We start from the raw sequence: 25,898 nt of genomic DNA, 5'->3' as shown, positions 1-25,898 counted from the left end.
AGAGTATGAATCTTAGCATAGGCCCTGGTTCAGACCTCAGCTCTTTCATTTCCTGACTGTGTGACTGTGGGTATGTTGCATAACCTCACAATACCTTTCAAAGCCTCAGATGTCTCCTCTGTAAAATAACTGAATAGTATCTGCCTCAAACTGTCGGGGAAATGACTGCTCCAAAGCTCAGCATCCAGTGGCCTTTCATGAAATCCCAGTCTCCCATCTTTCCCTCTGCTGTTGTTAGTAATAACGCCATATGACATATTTGTTTGGGGGATCTCATCCATTTCTATATCACTTTCCTTACTCTAAGCTAGGTGCCTCTATTTACCTTTCAGGCAACTCTCTATATTCTGAATATTGAAAATATTTTAAGGTTATATTGCTTAATGACATAGCTTAGTGAAATGATATTGGACCTGAGCGTATAGTATGCGTCCTTAAGAATGGAATCTTATGTGCTTGATTTTTTTGCTTTTTAGTTATATTATTGATATATTCATTTATGTCACATAGAACAAGATAATGTGAATTATAAATACATAAGAGGGAGAAAGGAAAAAGGAAAGTAGGAGTGGGCAAAAAATAATGCCAGGAATAATAAATACATGAGAAGGAGAAAGCAAAAATGAAAGTAGGAGTGAGCAAAAAATAGTGCCAGGAATAAGTTCAGTGTAAAACAGTGCACCTTGGGGTTCCTGTAATTTTCTTGGGTAGGTTTGGCACTCTAGCAGTCATCTTGAAAAAAGAAAGGTCCTGTATACATATGCTTTTCTCCTGGGTTGCTTATTTACTTTCACAGTGTGATAAACAAGTCTCATTTGTTCCTAAAACTGGGACTAAGGAGAATATCAGTACTGTCACAGGGCAGCTGTGGAATTCGGTGTTGAATGTCATGACAAGATAACTTGAGAACTTTACTACTTATTTGTGAATGAAAATAATTGCTGTAATGGGAGAAGAAAATAGGAAGGCTCTACAGTTCTAAGCAGCCAGAACCTAAAGTGATAGAAACTGTAGTATCAAGGATGCTGCACAAAAATGTAGCAATTAAAAATTTAAGCTTATAGAAGTTGCTGTCAAACCTAGATTATTTCTTAGAAAAGCAGCACTTCTGAGCTCCTCATTTGCCCAGTATCCCTGAGCTAATATAGGGTAGCACCATGGGATGTGGGGGCAAAGGACTTGGATTAAATGTCCAACTCCACAGTTCCTGCTGTGCAAGACTTGGATCTTGTGACATCTGGTTCATTACTTTTACTATTATGAAATGTATCATTTCCCAATAGTTTAAAAAGTGTTCAGGTATCATCTTGCATGTTGGTGAAACTAGAAAGTATATTTACAGACAAAAGCTCCTTAAAGGCAAGGTTGGCTTAGCCTTACTTTTTTTTTGGGGGGACGGAGTCTTGCTCTGTTGCCCAGGCTGGAGTGCAGTGGCATGATCTCGGCTCACTGCAACCTCCGCCTCCTGGGTTCAAGTGATTCTCCTGCCTCAGCCTCCTGAGTAGGTGTGTGCCACCACGCCCAGCTAATTTTTATATTTTAAGTAGAGATGGGGTTTCACCATGTTGATCAGGCTGGTCTCAAATTCCTGACCTCTAATGATCTGCCCCCACTGGCCTCCGAAAGTTTTGAGATTACAGGCCTGAGCTGCTGTGCCCAGCCAATAACGTCTTTTGAATAAAAGAAAAGATATTGTTAGGGAGTATGAACATCACCGGAAAATGAAAATGTTTCTTAAAAATAAAAGAATTTTTAAAAATTATTTTCTTAAAATGAAAAATTTTTTTCTTCTGGACTAAATTGCAATGTGGAAAGAGTCACATCAGCCTTTGGACAGAACTAGGGCTGTGATTTACTACAGGGAAGTTAGCATCTTTCTGAGTTTTCTTAATGAACATGTGAATAAGAGATTTGGTTATACTTTGTGCTTATTTAGCATCCTCTCTTTGAGGATGTCAAAAGGATTTTAGAAGTGTTCTCTTTCTCACACAGGTGGACGTCTGATTTATGAAGCTCCCCATCCACCTATCTGAGTACCTGACTTCTCAGGACTGACACTTACAGCATCAGGTATCTTGCCTTTCTTTAGTCTTAAAAGCGGTAACTAAGTTCCTTGAGGAGATATAGGCAGGGAACACATTCACTTCGTTACGTTTCATATAGGCCTGGGAACTGGAGTTGCTGCTGTGGTCCTGGTTCTACCATTAAATGTGTGACTCTAGTCCCTTTTCTTCTCTAAGCCTCAATTTTTTCTTCTGCAAATAGGTGGGGTTGGACTGGGTGCTGTCTAATCACTTGATGGTATTATGGTAGTCTACCTTTATCTGAAGGTTCACTTTCCACAGTTTCAGTTACCTGCAGTCAAACTTGGTCCAAAAATATTAAATGAAAAATTTCAGAAACAAACAATTCACAAGTTGTAAATTGCACACCGTTCTGAATAGTGTGGGTGAAATCTCATACTGTCCATGTGATTTGTCCCTTTGTGCTGCGATTCCACACTGTGTGTGCTACCTGTACATGTCACTCAGTAGCTGTCTCTGTTATATACAGGGTTGGGTACTATTCACAGTTTCTTTTTCTTTTTCTTTTTTTTGAGAAGGAGTCTCACTGTGTCGCCCAGGCTGGAGTGCAGTGGTGCCATCTTGGATCACTGCAACCTCTACCTCCCAGGTTCAAGCAATTCTCCTGCCTCAGCCTCCTGAGTAGCTAGGATTACAGGCATGTTCTACCACGCCTGGCTAATTTTTGTATTTTTAGTAGAGATGGGGTTTTGCCATGTTGGCCAGGCTGGTCTCAAACTCCTGACCTCACGTAATCCTTCCCCCTTGGCTTCCCAAAGAGCTGAGATTATAGGCGTGAGCCACCGCACCTGACCCACTATCCAGTTTCAAGTATCCACTGGGGGGCTTAGAATCCACTCCTCAGATAAGTGGGGGTGGTTACTGCATTCTCTTTGCCCTCTATGTAAGCCGTCAGCTCTCCACTGTGGATTATTCAATTCCTTTATTATTTAATGGCAGGATGGCTTTTCCCCCAACTCACCCTCCCCAGCTCTGCAACTTGAAACTGTCTTCCCAAAACATCTAGCTGGGATGTTGGATTCAAACCTATGAAAATTCCTCAACTTAAGAGTATTTGGACAGATAGCACAGAAGTCGTGGCTTTTAGACCTTAGCTTTTCCCTACTGGCTTTCTGTTTGCATTAAGCTAGTATTTGACACTTGACGTCTAGGGATTCTTACCTCCTTTGGCCAATGGTACTTCACACTCATATGCTAGTCCTTTTATGCTAAATGTGGGTTTTCCTGTTGTTTTCCAGGTACACAGCTTCTCCTAGCATGACTTCGATCTGATCAGCAAACAAGAAAATTTGTCTCCCGTAGTTCTGGGGCGTGTTCACCACCTACAACCACAGAGCTGTCATGGCTGCCATCTCTACTTCCATCCCTGTAATTTCACAGCCCCAGGTAAGGGCTTCAAACTAGCAGAGGTCTGAGGTAATCATAAGTTTGTCAAATATTTAAACTGGGTTTCAGGAAGTGTATTTGACTCTAGGGATCATGTATATCTCTCTCGCTATCATTTGGTGTGTATTCGAATAATGGTGCTTTTGTGAGTGAGGTGCCATTTCGTTCAGGAAGCAGCTGGAACAATGAACAAGTGATTTTAGTGAAATGGCCTCTGTTCATAGGAGGCCTTGGTTTTCAGTGCTTAGGATGTCTGACTGTCATTATAGGCATCAAACTCTAAATCAAAGTAAGTCAGTAGTAAACCCTGCTGCTTTTCCTCTCTTGGCTTTTTTGTGGGCCGGGAGGTGGGGTGGGGTTTAATGAAATATATCAGAATGGATCTAATTTTATAACAAGTTTTCTGAGGGCTGTCTTGTTGTCCTCCTCCTATACTTACTCTTTTGCCTTGACCTGTTCTAGGAACTTTGAAAACAAAATGCAATTCCAGAAACTTCTGAGCAGCAATCGTATGAGTTATTTTTTTCCGTCCAGTGAAGAGCAGTAATACGGCAGGGACATGGTCTTTGTTCAGATGATTTTACAGCCTGATTTAATCAGGCATTTGCTGGACTCTTTCAGATTCACCAGGTGGCAGGGTACAATGTGGAAACAGACTTTGGAGTCATGAGGCCACAGTTCACATCCCTGCTCCTCTGATTGCAGGATAAAGAGCCTTAGTCATGCCAGCTTCTCTCAGCTTCAGTTTCCTCTCATGTAATCATTCCTCACATGATGGTTATATGGATAAAATGATGGTTCATATACATGAGGCATACAGAGGTGCTCAGCAAGTGTAGTTTCCCATTTACTCTTCATTTATCTTCTTTCTATAGTGTGACCTCCTTTCTTATTTGTGACAATCATTTTTTGGCCAACTTTATTTTTATTTATTTTTTTGAGAGAGAGCCTTGCTCTGTTGCCCAGGCTGGAGTGTAGTGGCATGATCTTGGTTCACTGCAATCTCCACCTCCTGGGTTCAAGCGATTCTCCTGTCTCAGCTTCCTGAGTAGCTGAGATTACAGGCGCCCGCCACCATGCCCAGCTAATTTTTGTATTTTAGTAGAGATGGGGTTTCACCATGTTGGTCAGGCTGGTCTTGAACTCTTGACCTCAAATGATCCACCTGTCTCGGCCTCCCAAAGTGCTGGAATTACAGGCCTGAGCCACTGTGCCCGGCCTCGGGCAACTTTGAAGAAAAAAGCATACTTTCAAGAAAGAGCCATATTGATTGAAATTTGAACTTGATACAGAACGTTGTTCCACACTGTTTTTTTCAGTATGATTTTGCAGGCTATTCAATTTTGTATGTATTTTAAGTAGGGGTTTGTGTGTTTGTGAGAGAAGGAGAGAAGGAGGAGAAGGAAAAAGGAGAACAAGGGGCATTTTTCCCTCATATAGTATAGTGTTTTCTCCTCAACACCATTTGGGATGTCATCATTGTTATCAACCTTGGGATTTTATCATATGAATAAAGCCCTTTATTCATATCATATGAATAAAGAATAAAGTACTAAGGCCTTTAGTATTATTTTCCAGAATGTTTAGTGTTACCATCGTCATAACGCATTCCTCTTTCTGATAAGTGGACCATTGTCCTTTCAACACTTCATTTACTTTGGGTGTTTGGTTTCCCTTATCTTCAATAGACTTTTTTGGTGTCTGAGAGACTTGGAGAATGGGCAAAGAGATTTAGTGCCTGTTACCTGAGGTCACCATTTCAAAGTCCACTGCAGCTGTTCCCATGTAATGACTCTTCTTAGTCCTTTTGTGAAGTGAGTTAGGCTAGTGCAGGTTTTCTAGACAGAGCATTTCTACATCCCGGTTTGCTGCTGTCATCTGTCAGCATTTCCAACAGCATCTTCATATCTATATATCTTCTCTGTTACACAAGCTCCTATCAGCTGGTGAGGAATAGAAATACCTCTAAATGACTCATTTAATTAAAATGTTTAACACTGCCCACAGGAGAAAGAGGTTCTATTTCATACAATCACTGGGGGAAATGTGTACTCTTGTAAATTCTCTGTGGGAAAGTAAATTGGTACAGTCACTCTGGAGGGTAATTCAACAGTATCTATTAAAATTATACACTTCTGCACATGCCCTGCTCCTGTCTTGGAATCTACATTAGAAAAACATTCACACATGAGCCCAAGGAGTGTATAAGGAATGTATAAAGATATTCATTGAAGCATTGGTTGCAAACCAAGAAGTACAAAATTTTGTGAATATCCAATAGTAGAAAGACTTAATGAATTCAGGAATGTGGACATGATTGAAATACTATTGAGTCATTTTATTTATTTGTTTCTTTTTTTTTTTTCCGAGACAGAGTCTCGCTCTATTGCCCGGGCTGGAGTGTAGTGGCACGATCTTGTCTCACTGCAACCTCCACCTTCTGGGTTCCAGCAATTCTCCTGCCTCAGCCTCCCAAGTAGCTAGGATTATAGGCGTGTGCCTCCATGCCTGGTTAATTTCTGTATTTTTAATAGAGACGGGGTTTCACCATGTTGTCCAGGCTGGTCTCAAACTCCTGACCTCAGGTGATCTGCCCATCTTGGCCTCCCAAAGTTCTGGGATTACAGCCATGAGCCACTGCGCCTGACCACTATTCAGTAGTTTTAAAATGAGGATGTCTACACAGCTATATATTACTCCAAGATATCGTATGGAGGAAAAAGAAAGCAAGATGCAAAATAGTACTTATGGGAAGATACCATTAGAATTCTAAAACAAGACTGTGTATTTTTAGGGAGAAGTATATGGTACATTAATGGAAATGGATAATGAAAGTCCTAGAACATACATTCTTAACATAGTTATATTGCCCCAAGAGGACAAAAATTGGGTTTTGGGAGATGAAAAAAATCCCTCCAGAGCTTATACCTCTATCCAACAAAATCTTATTCCTTAGTATTTAGTTTTTTCTCATTAGAAAAAATTTAAATGTAATTAATTTTTCTCCTTAAGGATCACTAATGAGAAAAAAATATGACCAAGAAACACTGGTTTCTTGAGGGAGGCACATAGGCTCACCAGTCACCCTGCTTCAATTTACTAATTACCTGAGCCTGAGGGGAAGGTATCCACCCTCTTAGTGCCTCTATTTCCTTACCCACGGAATGAGCATAGCATTAATGAAGCCAACCTGATAGGGTTATTTTAAGGCGGAAATGAAATAATTTCTATAAAACTCAGAATAGTGCCTGGCACATATTCTGGGCACATATTGCCCAGTGCATATTAGCAAGCATTGTTATTATTGCTCAGCAAGCCTTGTGGCAGGGCTGGGGGATACAAGAATAAATAAGAGAAATAAGTTTTGCCCTGCCAGAGTTTACAGATATAGTGGGAGATACACAGATAAAACAAAAAGTTACAACGCTTTGTCACCCATGCAGGATTGCACAAATACAGGAAGTATGGGTGCTCTGGGAGGAAAGTGGAGACCCAAGAAAAGATTTAGAGGATCAGGGAAGGCTTCTTGAAGGAAGACCACTAGGCTGAGGACAAATTAATATGAGTTATTTTGGTAAAGGAGAAGAAAAAGCATAGGTGAATGTCAAGTGTCCCAAGGTGTGTGTGTGTGAGAGAGAGAGAGAGAGAGAGAGAGGGAGCAAAGCATTCAGAATTTTGTTTCGGATGGTTGCACTACAGTGGGGCATGAGATTGTAAACAGTGATGTCCCTAGAGCCACCTATACCAACTCACAGAGGCAGATTGTTAAATTTTCAGGAATTTCGCGAGCCAATTGACTTCATGCCAGCAGCTTGAAATCAGCCACATGGAATAGTTACACTGCAGAAATTGGCAAGTGCTAGAATTAGCATAAATGGGTTAGGTTATAAAATTGGAGATTTTACAGGGTCTTTCAAACCGTATTAATGAATTTAACATTGATCTTAAAAGAAGTCTTTGTTAGCTTAATGGTCCCAGCCTTTGAAATAGACCTGGGTTCAAGTTCTGACTTTCGATAATTGTTTTATTGAGCAAGTTTATTAATTAACCTTAACCAGGGTAGTTGCATTATTCTCACTGTATTTTGGGAATAGTGGCAGCCTCTGATGGTTGGGGAACTAAGCCCACGGGGAAGGAGTCAGCTATACACTGGGACATTAGGTCATAGAGATAGACAGCTTCTTCTGGAGAGATGCAGACCATTGGGTCACTTGGTTCCCAGGATCCTTTGGCCAATGATGGGCCTCCTAATTATATGTCAATTCCTCACATGTAATTTGTACAGTGAAATTTAGTCCAAGGCTGACTTGCCCTTGCCCCGAAGCTTCTACTGATGTCTTCTCTCTTATTATCAGTTTTGCCCAAGTTCAAAGAAGGTAAAAATAATTTAGATATAGCATCTTCTTCGGCAAGCATAATAAGCAGCTCACTCAGTCACCTTAGCCTGGTATTGTTTGGCACATCAACTTGCATTCTTTTCCAGTGAATTCAGGGACCTTGTAAAGATAAATCCACATTCAAGTGTGAAAGGCCTGAAAATCCTTTTCTAAGGCCAAAACAACAATTTTTTAAAAAAGCTTTTGGTTTTGTTTGTTACTCTATTCATTGGGTAACAAAGAGCATTTTTCTAATCAAGGCTGCCTAATACTACATATAAACGAATTAATATGAACAAATAGCTTGTGATTGTTTCAAACAATAATAGGGAAGAAAGCTTGCATTGTCACGCCTGCTGGGATTGCTGTTTAGTTAGTTGAAAGATATGCCTTGTTTTTTGAAGTGGGGCAAGTTTGTATTCTCTGCTTTACCCCTGCCTTGACTCTGAGACAGATTTTTGTTTTCTCATGCTGAGAGAGCACCTAGCTCTTACAAAGCTAGGTGATGAATACTAAGACGAAACTGGACTAGCAGCAGCAAGAAGATGCTGTGTTTGTAACCGATTTATAATTCTGCTGGTCCAGACACTGAAAAATAGTTTTCTTATCCAAAGGAAACTCCTGGGATGTATTTGCAGACAGGAACCTGTTCATCATTAGGTTGAGTTAATGTGTTCGTATCCTGTGGATATTGGGGGCATGGGGATGGGGTAGGAAACCAAACAAACTTGCAGCTCTCTAGAGCCATTTTCTGTTTCTAGCACTGTGTTAAGCATTACCCTGTGCTTGATCAGGTTACTGTGGATAGAAGTTGGATTAAAAGTTTCATTTTCATTTTTCATGAAAGAGTCAGTAGTTCAGTACCAGAGTGAGCAGTTTGGCTTCTCTTAAACCTAGGATTATATTAGAGGCCAGAATAGGTATCTGAAAACCTAAAAGATATTCAGGTCTCACACCTGTGATTCCAGTAAGGAAAGAGTCTTCTTTATCAGTATTTTTCATGGTGTATCATTCTGTCTCTCATTTGTTACATGACCATTTTGTTATTTTTTAATTTTTATTTTTATATTTATTTGAATTTAAATTATTTTATTTTAAAATATTTTACTTTAAGTTCTGGGATACATGTGCAGAACATGCAGGTTTGTTACATAGGTATGCATGTGCCATGGTAGTTTGCTGTACCTATCAACCCATCATCTAGGTTGGTTTTTTTTTTTTTTCTTGAGATGGAGTCTCACTCTGTTGCCCAGGCTGGAGCGCAATGTCGTGATCTTGGCTTGCCACAACCTCTGCCTCCTGAGTTCAAGCGATTCTCCTGCCTCAGCCTCCTGAGTAGCTGGGACTACAGGCGTGTGCCACCATGCCTGGCTAATTTTTGTATTTTTAGTAGAGATGGGGTTTCACTATGTTGGCCAGGCTGGTCTTGAACTCCTGATCTAGTGATCCGCCCGCCTTGGCCTGCCAAAGTGCTGAGATTACAGGTGTGAGCCAGCATGCCCGGCCCATCATCTAGGTTTTAAGCCCACATACAATAGGTATTTGTTCTAATGCTCTCCCTCCCCTTTTCCCCCACTCGCAGACAGGCCCTGGTGTGTGATGTTCCCCTCCCTGTGTCCATGTGTTCTCATTGTTCATCTCCCACTTATGAGTGAGAATATGTGGTACTTGGTTTTCTGTTCCTGTGTTAGTTTGCTGAGAATGATGGTTTTCAGCTTCATCCATGTCCCTACAAAAGACGTGAACTCATTCTTTTTTATGGCTGCATAGTATTCCATGGTGTATATGTGCCATATCTTCTTTATCCAGTCTGTCATTGATGGGCATCTGGGTTGGTTCCAAGTCTTTGCTATTGTAAATATAGTGCTACAATAAACATGCGTGTGCATGTGTCTTCATAGTAGAAATGATTTATAATCCTTTGGGTATATACCCAGTAATGGGATTGCTGGGTCAAATGGTATTTCTGGTTCTAGATCCTTGAGGAATCACCACACTGTCTTCCACAAAGGTTGAACTAATTCACATTCCCACCAACAGTGTAAAGGTGTTCCCATTTCTCCACATCCTCTTCAGTATCTGTTGTTTCCTGACTTTTTAATAATCACCATTCTAACTGGTGTGAGATGGTATCTCATTGTGGTTTTGATTTGCATTTCTCTAATGACCAGGAATAATGAGCTTTTTTTCATATGTTTGTTGGACACATAAATGTCTTCTTTTGAGAAGTATCCGTTCATATCCTTCACCCACATTTTGATGGGGTTGTTTTTTCTCTTAAATTTGTTTAAGTTCCTTGTAGATTCTGGATATTAGACCTTTGTCAGATGGATAGATTGCAAAATTTTTCTCCCATTCTGTAGGTTGCCTGTTCACAACCATTTTGGTTTTAAGCCAAGAACATGAAGATATTTTGATCCCTCCAAGTGATTTCCTGTAGCTTTCATTGAAGATGTGAATTTGGGTAGATTTTCAATATCTTAGTTAAGAGATTGTTCCTCCAATTCTCATTCAGTGTTCTGATAAAAAGTGATTGCGGGGGTGCTGTGGCTCACACCTATTATAATCCCAGCACTTTGGGAGGTTGAGACTGGTGGATCACCTGTCAGAAGTTTGAGACCAGCCTGGCCAATATGGTGAAACCCCATCTCTACTGAAAATACAAAAATCAGCCGGGTGTGGTGGCGTGCACCTGTAATCTCAGCTACTCAGGAGGCTGAGACAGGAGAATTGCTTGAACCCAGGAGGCAAATGTTGCAGGTTGCAGTGAGCCGAGATTGCACTACTGCACTCCAGCCTAGGTGAAACAGTGAGACTCTGTCTCAAAAAAAAAAAAAAAAAAAAAAAAAGTGATTGGTGTCTGTTTGTTGTCTTTTGGAAGACACTTTTTTTTGGGACATCCTTACCAATAGGTACTCTCAACAAAATATGTATTTTCAAAATCTGTGTTTTAGAACGTTTTATTTCTGTTATTAGAAAGTGGATTTTTTTTTATCAAAGCAACTGAATTTCACATTAAATGGGTTGTTTTTTCTGAGGCTGAAAGATTCGTCTTTTTGGATAGAACTTTGTACTATGGCAGTTTTCAGACATTCACAAAAATAAAAAAAACAATCTCAATATAGCCAACACCTAGATTCAGTAATAACGTTTTGACACAGTTGCTTCACTTGCTCCTTTTTTGGGCGATGAAGTATTTTAGGATCCCTAGCATTGTCATCTTTTAAAAAATCCCCTTATGTTAATATGCATATCTAAAAAATAATTTGCTTAAATAACCACACTGCCATCATCACACTTAGCAAAAGTATAAATAACTCCTTAATATCACTTGATACTCAATTCATATTCAGGTTTCTTCAGTTGCTTTTCTAAAATGTGTTCTAGTTAGTGGGTTATTTATTTTTATTTTTTAAAAACATTGATTAGATCAGTTTACTCTTCTGCATAAAATGATTCAATGACTCTTAAGGTTTAAAAAGGCAATTCCACTTCCTCTCTTTATTTTCTAAGTGAGAAAACAGATTGAAATTATAACTAGAATATTTCACAACTGAAGAATACAAAAATGAGACACACAGAAGGCTCCAGAGTAAGGGAATTCATACAATGTTTACAATTATTAAATTATGAGTCTCTGAAGTAAGGGATTACAGATTATCTTGATAGTGCTTTCTTTCAAACTAAAATGTGAACAATTAATTGCAGTATGAAGTGTGTTTCCAGTGCCACACGATAATTTCATCTAACTTAGAATTGAGAAAAGGTAATGCATGGGCGTAGACCCAGGTGGATTTTGGTTCAAATCTAGACCGTTATACACCATAACTAGGGGATCTTCAATACATAGGTCTTTTTCAGCTTTATTTTTTAAAATTTCTAGAATTCAAATAACATACAGTGTGGTAACAAGTTTAAATGGCAAAAATAACTGTTAAGTGCTTTGTATAGTATCAGCCTTTTGATAGATACCTGACGTATGTTAGTTCTTTCCCTTTTCCCCATGATTATTCTGGAAGTTCTTTTTTTTTTAAATTTTATTACACTTTAAGTTTTAGGGTACATGTGCACAATGTGCAGGTTTGTTACATATGTATACATGCGCCATGTTGGTGTGCTGCACCCATTAACTCGTCATTTGACATTAGGTAAATTCTGGAAGTTCTTTACAGGGAGAAAGAGGTAACCACTACATATGGTCTGTGTATGTGGTATGCCAGAAGACCCATCAAAGGAAGGCCACGTTGGATAAACACTCTATGGAAAACTCCAACGTATTGCCAGGAATAAATGCATGTGGAGATAAACATTGAGACTTCTGACTTCATCTTGAACCATGTTTCTATTAGAAGTTAAATTTGTTCCCATATTGCAATTTAAATTCATCTTGTGCCTCCTTTTGTGTTTATAAACTCAGATAAGGTTTGAGAAGAGATATTATTTTGGAATCTGAAAGCCCATTTTGAATTTTCTATTCATAAGATGAAATTGTACAGGGGCACGTAGGGTAAACCACATAAGACACCTTTCACATTTGTTTATTTTTCTTTCTAATACATCCTTTTTAATTGGTTTCGTCTTTAATGGTTAATGGAGCTACTCCTTTATCTTTCAAAGTGGGTCTGGCTTTTTCTCACTTCTTGCCCATTAGGGAACTGTTTGCCCAATCTCGTTTTCATACCCCTAGATTCTCCAGCTGTCTTTCTTTGAACTTTTGTTGCAGCTTTGCTGTGAATACACACTAAGGTGGGACAATGGCCTGCTGTTTTTTTCCACCTGAGAAAATCATAATTATAGAGTCCAGGGGATTTCTGTCTTTTAAGATCTGTACCTTGCCTTAATAAGACTGTCATTTAAAAAAAATCAACCTTTCCCTGCTGTGTGATAATATTAATACTGCCATTTGGTAATTGCATAACATCACTTAAGAGCTGCCCTTAAGTTAAACTTATCCCATTTCGTACATGATTGTGTTAGGCAGGCTCAGGCCAGGAGAAAAGCAAAAGTGGGTTGATACTTGCTTCTCAGCATGAGAGAATATGTTTATTAGAGGGCCATGGAGCATATTAGTTTCTGAAAGCATAGATTGGAAATAAAGCAACTTTCAATGATTCAGACAACCTTTAGTAGCAGGAATTCCAATCCTGCAGGAAGAAGAGTAGGGTGTGTGTGTTGGTCAACTAGGTGGCTGATTTCAAAGTCAGAATGTCCAGCAGGTGATATCAAACATTTGCACTTAGATGAGTTTCCACCACCAAGCATAGGAAGGTTTTGGAGTGGAGCAGGTGTAGGCCCCAACTCTCAGGGCTTTGCATACTTAGAACTCTGTTTAGTATTACCTTAATTGTGGTTGATCAGGTTACTGCAGTAACCTGGTAAAGACAGTGGAGGAGAAGACCCAGGAAGCATCCCAGCTCAATGGCACAGGTCATAGTGCAGGGCTCACCTCTGACATGCTGGATTGTGTAGAGATGACTGATGGGAACTTAGGAATGAGCTGTCATGGTCAGATGTAGATCCCACTTATGTAAGATAGGTCAAGATGGAGAGACTTAGCCATAGATCATTCCACTGTCTCATTCAAAACTAGCTGGAAAACTAGGGCGACACTGAAGTTGCAGAGGGGAATTCAGTGCTATGGCAGTGGAGAAAGAAAAGGCAGGAGAAACAAGGTGGCAAATGATTGTGAGGATTATAGTCATCAGTTACACCATGGTATTTACTCTTTCAAATGATGTATCACGAATATACATGATATGGTTTGACTGTGTTCCCACCCAAATCTTATCCTGAATCGTAGCTCCCATAATCCTCATGTCGTGCGAAGGACGTGGTGGGAGGTAATTGAATCATGGGGGTGGGTTTTTCCCATGCTGTTCTCATGATAGTAAATAAGTCTCATGAGATCTGATGGTTTTATAAAGGGCAGTTCCCCTGTACACGCTCTCTTGCCTGCGGCCATGTACGATGTGCCTTTGCTCCTCCTTCACCTTCTGCCATGATTGTGATGCCTCCCCAGACATGTGGAACTGTGAGTCCATTAAACCTCTTTTTCTTTCTTTCTTTTTTATTTTTATTTTTGAGATAGAGTCTTGCTCTGTCACCCAGGCTGAAGTGCAGTGGCATGATCACAGTTCATTGCAACCTCTGCCTCCTCGTTTCAAGCGATTCTCCTGCCTCAGCCTCCCAAGTAGCTGGGACTACAAGTGTGTGCCACTACACCTGGCTAATTTTTGTATTTTTAGTAGAGACGGGATTTCACCATGTTGGCCAGGCTGGTCTTGAACTCCTGACCTCAGGTGATCCACCCGTCTCGGCCTCCCAAAGTGCTGGGATTACAGGTGTGAGCCACCGTGCCTGGCCCTAAACCTCTTTTTTTTTTTTATAAGTTACCCAGTGTTGGGTATTTCTTCATAGCAGTATGAAAATGGACTAATACAATACATTTACTCATAGGAGTCTTAGGAGCACATTTGGCTTTTTTTTTCCCCCTTAAAATGGTTATAAATGAATTGCTCTCAGTATCTAAAATATTAAGTGCTGCTTTTTAAAAATTGTATAAGTTTATTGCTGTCTCTTAGCTCATCACAGTAAAAAGATAGTTTATAGAGATAAGCTGTTTTGTAATAAAAAAGGACAATAATGGAAAGTAGTAGAAGATAATAAAAACTAAAATAGATACAAAATTCCATTTTTAAAATTGAAATGGAATAAGTTTATAAGGAAATATATTGTTATTAGCCTTTCAGCAAAATGGGCTAATGGAAAATAATTTTTCATTTTTGTCAGTATGAATTATTATATTGTTTTGACCTGTCAGTTGAAGTAAGGCTACATTTTAGAGCTGGCATTTGGTTTATGAAGGTTCAAGTCTTCTGGGTTACCTGACTAAAAGTTTCGGGAGAATAGATGTCACAGAAATAGAGTTCTCAATGTTCAACATATAAAAGGTGATCTTTTTCTCTTTGTTTTGTGGATGAGTAAATTAACATTCCCTCCCATTTCTTCCTCTCTCTCTTAATGGCTCAGACTGAATTCAATTTCTTTCTTTCCTTTAAAAAAAAAATTAAGCAAAATGAAATGCATACAGGGAGTTATAATGCAATAACATAGCCATTACCCAGCTTTGTAAAATGTTAACATTTCGATGTAATTTCTTCAAGATCTTTTGGGACTTAATACATAAAACAAGTCAGTAATTACAGATAAAGTTGGAGCCCTTTTACTCCTTCCTAATTCCATTAGCCTCCTCTTTGCCCAGGCCATTAATTGATACTTATCATCTCTCTGCATGTGTTTGTGAATGTATACATATGTGAGAAAAACATAAAAAATATATAGTAGGCTTCTGCAGGTTTATTTATTGATACATAATATTTGTACATGTTTGCAGGGTACATGTGATATTTTATTACACACATAGAATGTGTCATGATCAAGTCAGGCTATTCATCACCTCATGTACTTATTATTTCTGTTGAGATGTGTTGGGAACACATCCATGTGTTCCTATCCATATCAATGTGTTGAGAACGTTTTAAGTTCTCTCTTCTAGCTATTTGGAAATATACCATACATTTTCATTAACTATAGCCACCCTACTCTGCTATCGAATGTTAGAACTTACTCCTTCTATCTAACTGTATGTTTGTGCCCATTAACTAACCCCTCTTTATCCTCACCTCCCCATTACCCTTCCCAGCCTCTGGTAACCACCATTCTATTCACTATACATGAGATCAATTTTTTTTAATCCTATGTTCATAGATCCCATGCCTGGGATATTTATCATTCTGTGTCTGGCTTATTTCGCTTAATATAATTATTGCCCCCCACTCCATTCATGTTGCTGCAACTGACATGATTTCATTCTTTTTTATGACCAGATAGTATCCCATTGTGTATATATACCACATTTTCTTTATCCATTCATTAATTGATAGGCACTTAGGTTGAATCTGTGTCTCTGCTATTTTAAATAGTGCTGTGGTAACACATGAATGCAGGTATCCCTTTGATATACTGATATCTTTTTCCTCTTCTACTTTTTTTTGTTTATTTTTTGTTTGTTTTTTGAGACAGGGTCTCACTCTGTCACCCAGGCTGGAGTGCAGTGTTGTGATCTCAGCTCACTGCAACCTCCACCACCCAGGCTCAAGTGATCCTCCCACCTCAGCCTCCCAAGTAGCTAGGACCACAGGTGTGTACCACCATGCCTGGCTAATTTTTTTTTATTTTTGGTAGAAACGGGGTTTCACCGTGTTGCCCAGGCTGGTCTTGAACTCCTAAGCTCAAGCAATTTGCCTGCCTCAGCCCCCTAAAGTGCTGAAATGATGCCCTCCCTCCCTTCCTCCCTTCCTCCTTTCTTCCTTTCCTCCTTTCCTCCCTTCCTCCCTTCCTCCCTTCCTTCCATCCTTCTTACCTTCTCTGTCTTTCTTTCTTTTTTCTCTTTTCTGATAAATAGCCAGTAGAGGGATACCTAGATCATATGGAATGTCTGGTTTTAGTGGTTTGTTGTTTTTTTTTTTTTTTTGTAGAGACATCTTCATACTGTTTTTTTTAAATAGTCGCTGTACTAATTTACATTCCCACCAACACTGTATAAGAGTTCCCTTTTCCTTATTTAAAAATTCGTCTCTCTATTAAAAAAATGAAATAAAATAAAAATAAAAAATAAATAAAAGGAAAAATGCAAAAAAAAAAAAAAAAAGAGTTCCCTTTTCTCTGCATCCTTGCCAGCATTTTTTTTTTTTTGTCTTTTTAATAATAGCCATTCTGGCTGGGGTAAGATGATATCTTATTGTGGTTTTGATTTGCATTTCCCTGATGATTAGGAAAGTTAAGCATTTTTTTTCATATACCTACTGGGCATTTGTATGTCTTCTTATGAGAAAGTGTATTCATATCCTTTGCCCACTTTTTAATGAGATTATTTGCTTTTTTTTTTTTTTTAACTGTTGACTTGTTTGAGTTCCTTCCTTGTATACTCTGGATATTAGTACCTTGTCAGATGAATAGTTAGAAAATATTTTATCCCATTCAACCAGTTTCCTCTCATTCTATTGATTGTTTTAAAACATTTAGTTTAAAATAGTCCCTTTTGCCTGTTTTTGTTTTTATTTGTGCCTTTGAGGTCTTAGCCATAAAATATTTGCCTAGATCAATGCCCCGAAGTGTTTCCCAATGTTTTATTTTAGTAATTTTATAGTTTGCAGTCTTAATAAAGTCTTTATCTTGAGTTGATTTTTATATATGGTGAGACATAGGGGTCCAGTTCTATTCTTCTGCATAAGGATATACAGTTTTCCCAGCACCACTTATTGAAGAGGGTTTCTTTCCTCAGTGTAGGTTCTTGATGCTTTTGTCAAAAAATAGGTTGGCTGTAAATATAGGGATTTATTTCTGTGTTTTCTATTCTGTTCCATTGGTCTATGTGTCTGTTTTTATACCAATACCATGCTGTTTTGGTTACCATAGCTTTGTGATATATTTTGAAGTCAGATAGTGTGATATTTCCAGCTTTGTTCTTTTTGCTCAGGATTGCTTTAGCTATTTAGGCTTGTTTTTGGTTCTGTATGAATTTTAGGATTGTTTTTTCTATTTCTGTAAAAAATGACATTGGTATTTTGATAGAGATTGCATTGAATCTGTAGATTGCTTTGGGTAGTGTGATCATTTTAACAACGTTAATTCGTTCTATCTATAAGCATAGGATGTCTTTCCATTTGCGTCCTCTTCAGTTTCTTTCATCAGTGTTTTGTAGTTTTCCTTGAAGAGGTCTTTTCCCTCCTTGGATAAATTTGGTCCTAGGTATTTTATTTTATTTTTGTAGCTTTGGAAAGGGGATTGCCTTCTTTATTTCTTTTTTGGATAGTTCATTATTGGTGTGTAAAAACACTATTGATTTTTGTATGTTGATTTTGTATCCTGCAACTTTACTGAATTTATCCAATGTAGGAGATTTTTGGTGGAGTCTTTAGATTTTTCTAGATATAAGATCATGTCATCTGCAAAGGGGGGCAGTTTGCCTTCCTCTTTTCCAATTTGGATGCCTTTATTTCTTTCTCTTGCCTGATTGCTTTGGCTGGAACTTCTAATATTATGTTGACTAGGAGTGGTGAAAGTGGGCATGCTGTGTTGTTCCAGTTCTTAGAAGAAAGGCTTTCAGCTTTTCCCTATTCAGTATGATGTTAGCTGTGGATTTGTCATATATAGGCCTTATTAGGTTAAGGTATGTTCCTTTTATGCCTAGTTTGCTGAGAGTTTTTGTCATGAAAGAATGTTGAATTTTATCAATATTTTTTGCATCTATTGAGATGGTCATATGGTATTTATTCTTCATTCTGTTAATATGATGTATTGTGTTTATTGATTTGCATATGTTGAACCATCGTTGCATCCATGGGATAAATCCTACTTGATCATGGTGCATGGTGCATGGTGCATTATTATTATTATTATTATTTTTTTTTTTTGAGACAGAGTATCACTCTATCACCTAGGTTGGAGTGCAATGGCATAATCATAGCTCCTGGGCTCAAGGGTTCCTCTTGCCTCAGCCTCCCATGTAGCTGGGACTATAGGTGCGCATTACTATGCCTTTTTTTTTTTTTTGTAGAGATGGCATCTCACTTTGTTGCCCAGGCTGGTCTTGAACTCCTGGGCTCAAGTGATCCTCCCACATTGACCTCCCAAAATTCTGGGATTACGGGCATGAGCCACTGAACCCAACGTGGTATATTATCTTTTTGATGTGTTATTAGATTCAGTTTGCTGATATTTTGTTGAGGATTTTTTCCATCTATGTTCATCTGGGATATAGCCCTGCAGTTTTCTTTTTGTGTTGCATCCTTTTCTGGTTTCGATATCAGAGTAACGCTGGCCTTGTAGAATGGATTAGGAAAAATCCCCCCCCTTTGATATTTTGGAATCCTTTGAGGAGAATTGTGTTAATTCTTTGTAAGTTCGGTAGAATTTGGCAGTGAAGTCATTTAGTCCTGGAATTTATTTTGTTGGAAGACTTTTTATTACTGATTCAATCTCATTATTCATTGTTGGTCTGTTTAGGTTTTCCACTTTTTTATTCAATCTTGATAGGTTGTATGTTTCTAGGAATGTATCCATTTCCTCTAGGTTTTCCAGTTTGCTAGTGTATAGTTGTTTATAATAGTCTGATGATCTTTTGTATTTCTATGGTATCAGTTATACTGCTTTTTTTTTCATTTCTAATTATATTTGGGTTGTCTTTTTTCTTGGTTAGTCTAGTTAGTAGTTAGTTCAATTTTGTTTATCTTTTCAAAACACTAACTTCTTGTTTGGTTGATCCTTTGTATTGTCTTTTAAAGTCTATTTTATTTAGTTTTGCCCTAATCTTTCTTTCTTTATTTTTAAAATATTAACTTTTATTCCCTACTACACATAGTATTTTTTTAATTATTGTTATACTTTAAGTTCTGGGGTACATGTGCAGAATGTGCAGTTTTGTTACATAGGTATACACATGCTATGGTGGTTTGCTGCACCCATCAACCCGTCACCTACATTAAGTATTTCTCCTAATGCTATCCCTCCCCCAGCCCCTCAACCCCCCGACAGGCCCCCATGTGTGGTGCTCCCTTCCTGGTGTCCATGTGTTCGCCTTGTTCAACTCCCACTTATGAGTGAGAACATGCAGTGTTTGGTCTTCTGTTCTTGTGATAGTTTGCTGATAATGATGGTTTCCAGCTTCATCCATGTCCCTGCAAAGGACACGAACTCATCCTTTTTTTATGCCCTAATCTTTATTACTTTTTTTTCTTCTGTTTATTTGGGGCTTGATTTTGTTCTTTTCTAGTTTTTTGAGATACATTTTTAGGTTGTTTATTGGAAATTTTTCTAGTGTTTTGATGTAGGAATTTATTGCTATAAATTTCCTTCTTTGCACTGCTTTGGTTGTATCCCATTGGTTTTGGTATGTTGTGTTTCAATTTTCATTTGTTTCAAGAAATTTTTTGATTTTCTTTTTAATTTCTTCCTTGACCCAATGGTCATTCAGTAGTATTTTTTTTTAATTCCATGTATTTGTATAGTTTCCAAAGTTACTCTTGTAATTGATTTGTGTTTTTTTTTTTCTATTGTGGTCTGAGGAGATAGTTGGTATGATTTTTATTTAAATTTGTTGAGACTTTTTTATGTGGTCTATTCTGGGAACTGTTCCATGTGCTGATACAAAGAATGTATATTCTATAGCAGTTGGATGAAATGTTCTCTAAATGTCTATTAGGTCCATTTTTGTGTAAAGTGTAGTTTAAATCCAATGTTTATTTGTTAATTTTTTTCCCAATGCTGAGAGTGGGGTGTTGAGGTCACCAACCATTATTGTATTGGAATCTGTCTCTTCCTTTAGATCTAATAATATTATACATCTAGTTGTTTCTATGTTTGGTGTATATGTTTAGAATTGTTACATCTTCCTGGATTGATTCCTTTATCATTATGTAATGACCCTCTTTGTCTCTTTTTACTGTTTTAATTTAAAGTCCATTTTATCTGACATGTGTATAGGTACTTGTGTTCATTCTTGGTTTTCATTTGCATGGAATATCTTTTTCTGTCTTTTTACTTTCAGTCTACATGTGTCTTCACAGATGAGATGAGTTTCTTGTGGGTAACAATATAGTTGGATCACGTTTTTAAATCCATTCAGCCAGGCTGTATCTTTTAAGTGGAAAGTTTAATCTGTTTACATTCTTGGTTGTTATTGATATGTGAGGGATTATTCCTGTCATTTTGTTAATTGATTTTTGGTTGTTTCATGTATCCTTTTTCCTTTCTTTCTTATTGTTTATCATTGTGGTTTTGTGGTTTTCTTTAGTGGTAACATATGAGTTCTTTCTCTTCCTCATTTGTGTGTTTGCTCTACCAGTGGGTTTTACACTTTTGTATGTTTTCATGATGGTAGAAATTATCCTGTCACTTCCAAGTGTAGGACTCCCTGAAGCATTTCTTGTAGGTATGGTCTAGTGGTAATTCCCTCAGCTTTTGCTTGTTTGGGAAATACATTATTTATTCTACATTTATGAAGGATAACTTTGCTGGGTATAGTATCTTTACTGGCAGTGTTTTTGTTTGTTTGTTTGTTTTTTTCCTCCTTCAGCACTTTGAATGAATGTGTCATCCCATCCCATTCTCTCCTGGCCTGTACAATTTCTCCTGACAAATCTGTTAGTCTGATGAGGGTTCCCTTATAAGTGACTTGATGCTTTTTGTTTTTCTTGTGGTTTTTATAATTCTCTGTCCTTGACTTTTGATAGTTTGATTATTATGTGCCATGGAGAAGACCTTTTTGGGTTGTATCTGTTTGGGGGTCCCTGAGCCTCCTATATCTGGATGTCTAATTCTCTTGCTAGACTTGGGAAATTTTCAGCTGTTATTTTGTTAAATAGGTCTTCTATCCCTTTCATTTTTCTCTTTGCCTTCTGGAACATGTAAAATTCAAATATTTGATCAGTATATTGTGTCCAATATGTCACATAGGCTTTGTTCATTCTTTTTTTATCCTTTTGTTTCTCTTTTGGTCTGCCTGGGTTATGTCAAAAGACCTGTCTTCAAATTCTGAAATTGTTCTCCTTGATCTTGTCTGTTGTCTGTTGTTGAAGCTTTTTGAATGTATTTTGTATTTCTTTCAGTGAATTCTTTAGTACCAAGATTTCTGTTTGGTTCTTTTTAATGATATCTGTCTCTGCTAAATTTCTTATTTATATCCTGAATTGCTTTTCTGATTTCTTTTTATTGTTTAATCTGAATTCTCTTATAATTCACTGTTTTTTTAAATATTATTATTTTGAATTCTTTGTCCTGGATTTCATAAGTTTCTTTTTCATTCAAGTCTATTGCTGAAGAATTATTGTGCTCTTTTGAAGGTGTCATATTTCCTTGCTTTTTTGTGTTTCTTTTGTTCGCATGTTGATAATTTGCACATCTGATATAAAATTTTCTTATTCCAGTTTTGGGAATTTACTTTCATAGGGGAGGATGTTTTCCTGAAGATGTATCTATGGTGTTGGTTGTGTAGGTCACTTTGGTTTTGATTCTGAGTATGTGAAGTAGTGTAGTCTCCATATAATTTCTTTGGCTGTAAATGCATTAGTAGTGTCTGTAATTTTTTTTTTTTTTTTTGAGACCAAGTTTCACTCTTGTTGCCCAGGCTGGAGTGAAATGGCACAATCTTGGCTCACCACAACCTCTGCCTCCTGGGTTCAAGCCATTCTTCTGCCTCAGCCTCCCAAGTAGTTGGGATTACAGGCATGTGCCACCATGCCCGGCTAATTTTGTATTTTTAGTAGAGTTGGGGTTTCTCCATGTTGATCAGGCTGGTCTTGAACTTCCGACCTCAGGTGATCTGCCCACCTCGGCCTCCCAAAGTGCTGGGATTACAGGCATGAGCCACCACGCCCGGACTATGTGTCTGTAATTCTTTAAGTGGCTTTGGGTGTGGTTGGTTGTGGAGGCTGTGGCAAAGGTTTGCTGGGGCCGGGGATGTCAGATGGGTCAGTCCTGAGCCTCAGTAGTGGCAGTTGCAGGCTGAGCATGCCTGTTCTTGGTGTATGCTGGTACCAGTGTAAGAGGTCCAGGCAGGCTGATTCTTGAGCCTCCAGGCTTGCCTGAGTGGGCCAGGCATGTGGGTAGGTCCTTAGGTCCCTCTGAGTGTCAGGTGTGGTGTGGGAGATAGCAGTATTAGTGATGGGGCAACCCTGTGGGATCCAAGTGGTCCATACTGTGTTGACAGTGGCTGCAACAGGCTGGGAGGGCCAGTCGCCAGGCCTGCAGGTGGCACATACATCTGTGTGCCAACTCAGGTGATAGTGGCAGTTTGGGTGAGCCCATCCTGAGATCCCCAGGAAGTGTGCTCAGGTGCCAGTGGTGGTGGTTGGGGCAGGGTGATCCCAAGGCCCCTGGATGGCATGCTTGAGCACTGGAGGTAGACAGTGGAGCTGGGCCAGGTGGACATGTCCTCAGGCTCCCAAGTGTTGTGTGCTGGTGCTAGCTGTGGTAGGCAGGGGCGGGGTGATCCTCAGTTCTGCGGTGGAATGCTTGGTGGGGGTGGCAATGGCTGTGCTGTGGTCCTACTGCTGGGGAGGGCGGGGTTGCTTTCAGTGGCAGCAACCATAGACAGGTGGTTGGAGAGCACATGCTTCAGCCCAGGTGGCAGCTATAAGCAGAGTAGCCTTTCCTCAGGGCACTTTTAAGTGTGTTATAGCCCTGCTATTGTGGGCAGCAGAGTTGCTGCCAATGGCAGTCAGCTGTGGTGGTAGATGTAAGCAGAGGGTGTCAGTGTAGCTTCAGATATGTGGAGAAAGGAGGGTCTTGGGCCCCTTGGGTAGATGCAGTTTGGTGGGGGCTGGGTTCTCAAAGTGGTGCTTTGCTGTAGCTGCTTAGGACTAGAGGGTGAGGGGGAAGGTGGGAATTGGCATGAGCTCCGTCTCTGAAGTAATGCTGTTGCATGGTCTCCAGGCAGCTCCCTACATCAGTTTCAGGGCCCTTTTGGGTTGAGGGGCTCTCCTGTGGCTAGGATTGGAGTCTGTGGTGGGATTGTGGACTACTGGAGGTCACTTCCCCTTTCCCTACATCGAAGAGCTGTTCCAGGCTTCTCGCCAGTCCCAGAACAGCAGGCTGTCTTGCTTCCCTCTTCTTCCTTGCCTTAGGTGTTTCCTGTCACTTCTCTGTTGAATTCTAGTACTGTTTTTTAGGTGGTCTGTTTGAAGTGTGATTATCTACTTGCTATTTCTGTTTTTTGTGGAGGAGGTGAGTACCAGATGCCTCTAGTCAGCCGTCTTGGCTTCTGCAAGTTTTTAATATTCACAAGAATAATGTACTGCATGCATCCTTGTGCAAATTGCTTCAGTCATTAGTATATTTAAAGCTATACTTTGTTTATTTTAACTGCTTTATATCTTTCTGGTAATATTGTGATTTATTCCTTCACCAGTTGATAAATATTTGTGTTGCTTTTGATATTTTAAAAGAGTGGCAATTGGAATTCATGTGTCTCTCATTAGGCACATGTGTGATTTTTTTTTTAAACTAGGGTTAGAATCTTTTGATCTAGTGTATGAACGTGTTCATAGTTAATAGTTTTTGCCAAACTCTTTTTCAAAGCTATTGTACTAAATTTTACTTTCACCAGCACTGTAGGACTGACCTCACTGACTCTTGACATTTTCCAACTTGGTAATTTTTGCCAACCTGATGGAAATAAATTGGATCTCACTGCAGTTTGTAATTAATTCTCTGATTCCCTGTAAATGTAATTTTCTTTTCTTGTGATTATTGGCTTTTAAGGTTTTCTCTTCTGTGAATTGCCTATCCACATCGGTGCCCCTTTTTCTGTTGGATTGTTTGGCTTTTCCCTTTTTGACTTGTAAGAAGTCTTTACATTTCACTGTAGAGAAAGTCTTTCTTATGTGTGTTTCTAAAGTTTCTACTAATTTAGTTTTTCTTTTCACTCATTAGATTTTGCAGCACAGAAGTCTTAAAATTTTGATTAGTCAAGTTTTATCGATGCTTTTTGGTCATATTTAGAAATATTCCCCTCTTCAGAGCTTATAAATATATTTTTTCATTTTCTTCTTAAAATTATATTTTATTATATGTGTATTTTCATATTGCCTGAAATGGATTTCTGTGTTTAAAATAAATATTCAGTTTTTAAGTATTATTACATGAATGAACAGATACGTCATTTTCTCAATTGATGGGTAAAATCATATCTCTCATATCAAGTTATAATATGTGTGTTTCAGGCTCTTTATTCTGTTCCATTGGGCTATCCATGTATTTCTATGCCAATATCACAATGTCCTAACTACCATCACTTTAAAATGTAGTATTCAATAACGCATCTAGTTATTAGTTTCCTAGTTGTCTGGGGTATTGTTGTTCTTTTGTGCTTTCATATCAATGTTCAGGGAGTCTGTCAAGTTCCATGAGAAACGCTTTTGGGATTTTAGTTTTATCATGTTAAATTTATATATTGATACTGGGAAAATTGACATCTTTACATCTCTATTCACAAAATATTTTATTTCTTCATTTATTTAGGTTTGCTTGTATGCTTTTGTAAAGTCAGACTTATTCCTAGATACATTAGAGCTCTTGTTACTGTAAATGTGTTCTTTCTTGAAATAATAACTAGAATTTTTTTTTCTGGTATTTTTATAGGAGCAGTTGATTCATATGGCTTGATGATTAATTCAGAAAATTTGTTAAACTCTCTTAATACAGTTTGTTTATAGGTGTCTTGCATTTTCTGTGTAACTGATTATATTATGTATGGTTAAAAATAAGGTTTTTTAAAAATTTCCAGTTTTTTTTTTTTTTTTTTTAGACAGAGTCTTACTGTGTCACCCAGGCTGGAATGCAGTGATGCTATCTCCGCTCACTGCAACCTCTGCCTCCCAGGTTCAAGCAATTCTCATGCCTCAGCCTCCCAAATAGCTGGGATTACAGGCATGTACCACTATGCCGAGCTAAATTTCATATTTTTATTATAGTAGAGATGGGATTTTGCCATGCTGTCCAGACTGGTCTCAAATTCCTGGCCTCAAGTGAGCCACCTGCCTCAGCCCTTCACAGTGCTGGGATTACAGGCATCAACCACCACGCCTGTCCTTGTTTCTGTTTGAAAGTGAATGCTTAAATATGACATGAATGTCATATTTAAATATGATATGAATGTTTTGAAAGTGAATGCTTAAATATGACAATTAGTGTACATGTTTGATAGCTACTTTTCAATAAGTTAGGGAAATTAATTATCTTCTAATTATAGATTGTCAGAATATCATGAAAGTGTATTAAAAATTACCAAGCACATTTTCCATGTCTTTTGAGATGATCATTGGCTTTTTTTCTCTCTTTCAATTTGTTAGAGTGGTTAATTATGTAACCAAAATTTTAAAATGTTAAATCATCTTTGCATTCTGGAGTAAACCCTATTTAGTCGTAAGAAATTGATATACGTACAACCCATTTAGTCATATATACACACACCCTATCTTCTGTGTGTTTGTGT

General features: G+C 38.4%; 1 protein-coding gene across 1 annotated transcript in view; it reads left to right on the top strand.

Annotated features, from left to right (window-relative positions):
• The window catches only part of LPAR1 (lysophosphatidic acid receptor 1), a 165,213-nt gene that overhangs the window by 63,020 nt on the left and 76,295 nt on the right, over positions 1 to 25,898 (top strand). The window contains exons 3-4 of the mRNA XM_031014750.3: positions 1,993 to 2,070; positions 3,323 to 3,470. Of these exons, the coding sequence (XP_030870610.1) occupies positions 3,426 to 3,470 (45 nt within the window). The 5' untranslated portion in view covers positions 1,993 to 2,070; positions 3,323 to 3,425. The remainder of the gene's footprint in view (positions 1 to 1,992; positions 2,071 to 3,322; positions 3,471 to 25,898) is intronic.

Source organism: Gorilla gorilla, chromosome 13 (assembly GCF_029281585.2).
Source record: "Gorilla gorilla gorilla isolate KB3781 chromosome 13, NHGRI_mGorGor1-v2.1_pri, whole genome shotgun sequence".
NCBI lineage: Eukaryota > Metazoa > Chordata > Mammalia > Primates > Hominidae > Gorilla > Gorilla gorilla.
The sequence above is the reverse complement of the archived record's forward strand: the minus strand, read 5'-3'. Positions and strand labels throughout refer to the sequence as shown.